The sequence below is a fragment of the Genypterus blacodes genome, unplaced genomic scaffold, assembly GCF_046128005.1.
Source record: "Genypterus blacodes isolate CSIRO-AG114 ecotype Tasmania unplaced genomic scaffold, CSIRO-AGI_Gbla_v1 ptg000265l_1, whole genome shotgun sequence".
In the NCBI taxonomy this organism is placed as follows: domain Eukaryota; kingdom Metazoa; phylum Chordata; class Actinopteri; order Ophidiiformes; family Ophidiidae; genus Genypterus; species Genypterus blacodes.
Genome location: NW_027467057.1, coordinates 62,597 through 70,000, shown reverse-complemented (window position 1 = coordinate 70,000; position 7,404 = coordinate 62,597). Strand labels below are relative to the sequence as shown.

The following is a 7,404-nucleotide window of genomic DNA, read 5'->3' as shown; positions in this document are numbered from 1 at the left end:
ATTTATCTAACCAAACCCTTTTCGTGTCTCATTTTATTGTTACTGAAGTCTGTTAAGTTCTGTGCTTGATACTAAAATAAAAACGTAAGGAGTTATTCTGACTTAAACATAAAAACGGGAGAAATCCTGACTGTGATCTGTTGTGTTCTTTGTTTTCATGTCTTTGTGAGTCAATAACAGACAAACAGTTCAAGGTATACAATCGTGTATTATTCACTCACTTAAAAAAAAGAGTTTACATGAACATCACAGAGGTGAGAGGTCAAACTCACATCCTAACAGACAGGAGAGCTGGATGAAGTCAAATCATGACGCAGTCACATACATACAAACTCAACATGCTCCAAAAGTACTTTCTACCCTGCAGGCGTCACATAGACCAGCTCTGTCCACTTTAACCCTTTAAAAATGTTCCAAATCCATTTGAAATCAATTCAGACACATAATTAAACATTATCAAGTTAAGTGTTGAATAACATGAACTCCAAATCAAACAATCATAGCTACAACACCAAAACCAGGTGAGATGAAAACCAAATGCTGATGTTTGTTACGTGTCCTGCAGGTCTCTGGGTGCAGCGGCCACATTTGGGGGTTGTGTGCGAGTCATTGTACCGCTGAAAATGTGAAACAACATCTGCAGTGATGAAATGACACCTCTGGAACAGGAACAGGGGCTGTGTCTCATTTCATGGGACGCAAAACCAGAAGGACATAACCTTTGTTGTGTCCTTCTCCTGCCTGCAGAGGGCAGAAGTCTCAGTCTCAGCGTTGTAATGAGGCAGCTTGTAAAGACTCCCCTACTCATCTCATCACTGGTGACATCACACGTGACTCCTTTATTTATGAAAGTTCTATTGCCCGACTGATATTTGTATTTATATCTATTATAAAACAATAAAGAAGATAGATACAAGGCCATGAAGGAAACACAGACTGTCTCCTTAAAATGATGTCAAACAAAGCCACATTTGAAGAGTTCTGGTAAAGGGGACAGTGAATTCCTGCAGCTGTGACGTGGCATCTGTCCCATGAAAAGAGACACACAGAGCTGCAGGCTTTGAAAGCGTGGAGATGGACGGGGGTCTCAACTGCGCGCGTGTGTGCGTGTGCGCGTGTGCGTATGTGCGTATGTGCGTGTGTGTGTGTGTGCCAAGCATGCAGCAGGCTCAAGCTAGGCAGGGACGCTGCTGGGTAAGATGCAATATGATAGTGTGACCGTGAGAAGGGTCACATGATATTGACGACGTATAAAGTGTTGGATGCAGTATTATGTTCACCTCTAACAGGAAGGAGGTTCGTCTCTGATCAAAGTTACCGATCAATAACCCTGAGCATCTACAGTGACTACAGTGTGTGAAACCTTTACGTTATGGTTAAATGCTGCTTGATGGACTTTTGACTCTGACAGAAAGAAAATCTCAACCCAGGAACAATATACTTGAATAAGGAATAAATAAAGAGACATTTTCCTTATCAGATATTGATTGTATAAATCTATTGCCTCAAAGCAAGAAGGTCTGCGGTTCATATGCAGCTGTGGCCACGGCAACTCTCAGACGACGGTGATTACATCATGATTACAATGGAATACTATCAACTACATCCATGAGTACATCTTACTTTTGTTTTTGCGTGTGATTTGAGTGTGTAATGCCTGTAAACGTGTGTGGGGTCCAAACTCATGCAGATTAGGTGAAACTCTAAGTTGTTCTTTGGTGTGAGCGTGCGTGTGTCTCTGCCCTGTGAGGTAACGTTCTTCCTGCCCCCTCCACCCTGCACAGGATGAATACGGATGTAATTTGAAAAGAAGACATCGTGTCCCACACACTAGTGAAGAACCTCAGCAGATCCAAAGAGCAGGTAAGACACGTCACAGGGGGGGTCGTGTGATCCATGCTGCTGTGAGGCATTGAGGCGGTGCTTCCAGGAGAGGACCTTCTCACAGCTTGGGGGTGTCGGTGGGAGCCAGCGGCGCTCTCCCCCTCAGGAACCGAGGTGGTACGTCCCCGTCACTGTCATCTTCTGTGGATTCAACAGTAAAGCCTCAGTTAGAAAGGTGAAACTACAGCTGGGTTTACCTGTGTCTGACATTACCAAGTGTGAGGTTCAGCAGTTACACATAATGAGAAAACATAAGAGGATCTGACCTACATGTGACTTGGATGCACCTGCATGAAACACAGGAGGTTATTCCTGAATCACATCAGGCACAGCAGATGCATGCAGAAAGTAAGAGAAGGTGTGGAACGTGCTGGTGGAACAGCTGAGGGAAAACATGGATCTATCTTGTGTAGTGAGAAGCTGGTTTAGGTACTGTGTGTATGTCTGTATGTACACATGTACATCAGCCGACATGGACATGTTAGAGAATACATTCAACACGTTGCACTCCAAAAACCAAACTAGCAGAATGTTCACAACAACACCATCTGCTTAACGTTGCTCTCCTGGAGACAGCGACAGATCTCAGCCTCTCCTCACACACTTTGCTTTACCAGCACAGACACACTTTGACACACGCAGGTCCTTTAATGGCTCAAGTCAAACTGTCTGCAGTTGTACTACCTGTGAACTGTACTACTGTACTACTGTACTACTGTACTACTGTGCTACTGTACTACTGTACTACCGTACTAGAACCCTGGTAGTCCTGCAACCTAACCCACACACAAACCCCCTCAGCCCCCCTCCATGGATATGTGATATGTGATTCTCTAACTGTGACCAGGGAAGGGCTGTTTTTAGGAGGGTGGGGGGAGTGGGGAGGAAGGGGAGGGGGGCGGGGGCTTGGTGGCACTGGATTAATGACGTGGCACAGGATTTTTTTGGGATATCCCATAAATTAATCCTCTGCAGGCACGGACACACAGCTGCTCTCTCACCAGCGACAGTTAGGACCAACACTCATGCATTCTCTCTCTCACACACACACACACACTGAGGACACACACACACACACACACTGAGGACTCACTCTGCTAATTTTCATTTAAAGTGTTTTGTTATCACTGAGCAGGAAACGTCCTTTGTCTGTGGAAGCTCCTGAGCGCTCAGGGACAAATTGATGCACGACAGCAGGCAGGAGTTTGAATCTTAACGTTTGTCTGAAAGAAGCTTAATGAGCCAGACATCCACCGGGCTCAAAGCACTGGCAAGATCTAATCTGGCGTCTCCACGTCAATCCATTCCAACAGACACCTGGGCTGTTGGCAAATCACCAACATCTGGGTTTACCATAAGGTTCTCTCAATGTACACGCTGCTTTACAGAGAGAGAGAGTGTTTGTGTCTGGGATGTTAAAAGGAATAACAGCTCACACTTTCAGTTTCCCATCTCTCCACAGAGCACGGACAGATTGAAAGAAGAGCTCAACCAAAATAAAGCCCCAAACCTTCATGGAGTGGCTTAAGTGTGTGTAGCACAGGGAGAGAGGGAAACTGGGTGGGACTGGACTACAGGAGGACCTGGACTGGCAGACAAAGGTTTGGAGTTATGACACATTTCACTAAAGAATAGAGAAGTGTGTTAGTAAAAATGGTGCACTGCAAGCCATCCATGCTCCCCCCCCCTCCCATTGACCGCCCAGGTGAGGTACTTACATGTAGCTTAAGTGGTGACCCAGTGTGTTAGCTCCAGCACCATGCCCCTCTACCTCAAATAATCCCTCTCACTGCCATAATCCGTTAAGGAGCCCGCCACATCAGCAAAGTCCTCCAGGACCAGGCTGGTCGAGTCCTCACCAGAGGGCAGTTCCATGTCTGACGCCCAGGGGCGGTGATAGCGGTCTTGCTGGGGTTCCTTGGAGTCGTTCGGGGCGGTGTTTCTTTGTCCCTGCAGGCGGGACTGGAGGGGCGGATCCTGTGCCGGTGCAGGGTCGTCACCTGCTGGGGCGCGCTGCTGATGTTCTGGCTCCCCTGGAGTTCCTTGGTCCTTGGCGACGCCGTCGGCGGTGCCACCATCGCTACTTTGCGAGGAGGGGACCAGCACGTGATAGAGGCTGGGCAGGCGAATATCCAGGCGGACACCACTCTTGATGTAGAGCTTGTCATTGAGGTTGTAGAGTTTCTCTGCGATGTCATAACCCAGCATCACGGAGAAGATTCGGGCGATGTAGCGCTCCTTTGATATCAGCATGTACAGGCGGCGGCGACGCCAAGAGATGTACTGTGAGTCTTCCTCTGCCGTCAGGGTCACCTAGGGTTACCATAGATATGTTACACATGTGCTGTGCCTGTACATCACTACACAGGTCTGACAGCCTGTAGTGTGACAGCCAAACATCCAGCTGACAGCTGAGCTGAATTAAAGCAAGACTCATCTCATCACTGAAACGCTGAGCGAGCAGAGCACAATGAAAGGCAACGCCACTCTACAGGGTTTCTCATTCCAAATGGGACTGCCTGCCTCAGGTGCGTGATGTTTGACCAGCACAGAGTCCAGGCTGACTGAGGAGGACTCAGGGAGATCAGACTTAGTGGAACCTTGTGCAAAAATGCGGGCTTTACCTGGAACTTTCCTTCCTCATTGGGCCGGAGAGACTCCCACTCTGGAGAGTCCAGGAACTGGTGACGGTGGATGTAATGCAGGAACTGGCCCTCCAAGGATACATTGATCCTGAGCGAGCGAGAGAGAGAGCGAGAGAGGGAGAGAGAGACAGAGAGACAGGAGGAGAGAGAGACAGAGAGAGAGAGAGGGAGAGGGAGAGAGAGAGAGAGAGAGAGAGAGAGAGAGACAGATTAGGAGGTGCTAATGATAGCAGGCAGAGAGTTGGAGGTCACCCACTGCAGTAAAGTGCACTGGCGTGAATATTCGTGTAAATACTGTAAAGCTCCTGTAGAGTGAGTCCAGAGCAGCAGAGCTTCCAGAGGGATCCTGCTGCTCTAGCTTAGTTTGTTTCACCACAGATGGAAAGTAACTCATCTAAAGTACTTGTGCATTTAGGCATCATTGTAAACGTAAGGAAGACAAAGAGGAAGAAGCATTTCTGAAGATGAATCACTCTAAATCAACAGAACCAGAACTTTGGGTCTGTGTTTGGTTTATTTTAGGGGTTTTCATTTCCATAATTCCATTCTCTAATTTTGTGACTATAAATTGGACTACAGAGAAAGTTCCTCAGTACTTTTTGAAGGTCCAGTCTCTTTTGAAGCGTTCTGTGTATTCACGGTTCTTTCTTCTCTTTGCTCTCAGCACATTCTGTACTGGAGGTTTGTTGGTCTATTTCCTGCACTTAGTTCTTCTGTACTATGAAGAATAACTTCCACTGAGATGATCCATCACAGTAAAGACACACAGCCTTCATTTGGTTTGAGTTCCTGTTGGAGCCAATACTCTGAGTAGTGCTCTGTATGAGAACACTCAGGTGACTTGCTCCTCTTTCCTCTCTCTGCTCTCTGTGTGTCTAATTATAGACCTGTTCAGACGGGGTTCCTGTATTATCAAAGAGTGTCTGTAATGTTTACATGTAATGGGACAAGACGTGGTCTAAATCACAGAGGAGTCCACTTACACGCCGGCATCGCATCAAACCTGCCTGCTGCGCAGTAGTGATGAACCTGCCGCTCGTTCCCAGAACGAGGAAGAAACGAGCTGAACCCGCTAATTTCCCACAGGAAACAAAGGAATAAGATCTGATGTGGCTCCAAGCTGGGCTGCTGGAACTTCAGGTTATTTTTATCTGACCTTCTATAGAAAGTAAAGGGCGGCGTGCTCGTCACTTTAACATGAACATGCAGTCTGGGACCCCACAGTACTCACACATCAGCTACTCAAACGTCAAACCAATCAGCTCCAAATCCACCTTAAGTGGGCGTAACAAATAAAGCCTTTTTAATCAGTTGGCTCTTATATTGCAGGCTGGTTTGTTGCTTGCCTTGCCTTGCGTTTGTTGACAGTTTAATAATCTGTCTGCTAATCTGATTGCTAAACCGTGCACATGGATTTTCCACATCATATGTTTTCTTTTATCTGACAGAAAACAATACAGAGGACACGACCTTTAGAAGCTCCGGCCCTATAGCTCAACTCCTGCTCACACACACACACAGTTCCTCACACACTCCCCACCTCCCAGACAGCAGAAAGGAGAGCTGGTCTATAGGCGTCTTGCCCTCCACGGCGTACGTCTCTCCAGCCTTCAGCTCCACCACTCTGTTCTCAAAGGCACTTGTGATCTCCTTGAACACCTGCATGGGCACATCCAGGGGCAGGTAGACCGCCTGGTAGAGGGCGGTGAGCTCCTCCTTGGGTAAGCCCTCCCGGTGCAGCCGGAAGATGAGGTGGCAGATCTGAAGCACGCAGGCCAGCGTCAGCAGCACGTTCCAGGTGAAGACGTCCAAGCCGCACATGGTGATCCAGCCCCACAGGCTCAGGCACGTGAAGGCCGGCGTCAGGAAGCCGAAGATGAACAAGCACCCGTAAGCCCCGCTGCCTCCCATGTAGCCCAGGATGAGCATGGTGTTGCCCAGATGGTAGAGGGCTCCTTCGGTGTTGTTGGTCCAGCCATCGCAGAGCGGCGGGCCAAAGAGCGCACTAAGAGAGGAGTTGCCTGAACTCATGTCGAAAACTCTTCAAATGACAAAGCTTTAGATGAGCAGTGGGAAATGCAAAGGGAAAAGATTTGGCCTCAGAACAACAAACTGTTATCCGGTCAACGTTGGTTCCGTTTCTATTCTTGTCCCATTCCAGCAGTACAAGTGTGTTGGTCTGATGAAAACACGCAGCTTACTCAGACCAAAGTATCAGAGGTTTGTTCCCTCGGCGTACAGCAGGGAAGTTCTCACGGCTCTGTTTAGTACACAAACACAGCTGGAATGGATTTCTTCTCTCATTATGCGTCTCCTCCTCGCCGTCCTCTGGCTTCTCGCCCCGTCTTTTCCCTCTGCGTCTTCCTGTCGCCTGTCTTTTGCTCTACTGTCTCTATCTCCTGTCTCACCCAATGGCCTGCACTGGAGAGGGAACAGCTGGAAGAGAGGGATAAGGGCAGGGGGGCGTTGATCGAGCCCTAGAAGGATAACCATGTTTGGAATTGAAACCCAAGGAGCAAAGAGTGGCGGACAGAAAGCAGACCTGCTACTTAACATAACAGAAAGGGAGCAAGAGGCAGGAAACGGGAGGGTGCGGAGGGACGAGGACAAGTAACCGTGAGTGACTGAGCCGCCCAGAATGACGCGCATATGAAAAATTCTCCAGAGATACAACAGGTTTCCTCCTCCGGCCAAAGGGAGCTGGCCCAGTACAGTGCCAGGAGGGAGGGGGGGAGGGCCTCCGCTCGGCCTGGGCATATTTAGAGACACTGAAATAAGTAGGATGACACTGCAGGTCAGGTTTCAGGTACAACCCCCTTGCACCCCCACAGGCTCAGGTTTATCAGTGGGTGGGAGGCCAGCAAAGATCCAGAAA

General features: G+C 48.4%; 1 protein-coding gene across 2 annotated transcripts; it reads right to left on the bottom strand.

Annotated features, from left to right (window-relative positions):
* Positions 1–188: 188 nt before the first annotated feature.
* Positions 189–7,106, bottom strand: popdc2 (popeye domain cAMP effector 2). 2 transcript variants are annotated; one of them, XM_076171684.1, is made up of 4 exons: positions 6,070–7,106; positions 4,509–4,617; positions 3,744–4,197; positions 189–2,025 (listed from the first exon to the last, which is right to left on the bottom strand). In XM_076171684.1, exons 1-4 carry the CDS (start codon positions 6,558–6,560, stop codon positions 1,943–1,945), a joined length of 1,137 nt encoding a protein of 378 aa, XP_076027799.1. In that variant the 5' UTR covers positions 6,561–7,106; the 3' UTR covers positions 189–1,942. The 2 variants fall into 2 exon arrangements, with proteins under 2 accessions (XP_076027799.1, XP_076027798.1); XM_076171683.1 differs by having other exon boundaries at positions 3,603–4,197; positions 6,070–7,105.
* Positions 7,107–7,404: the final 298 nt, after the last annotated feature.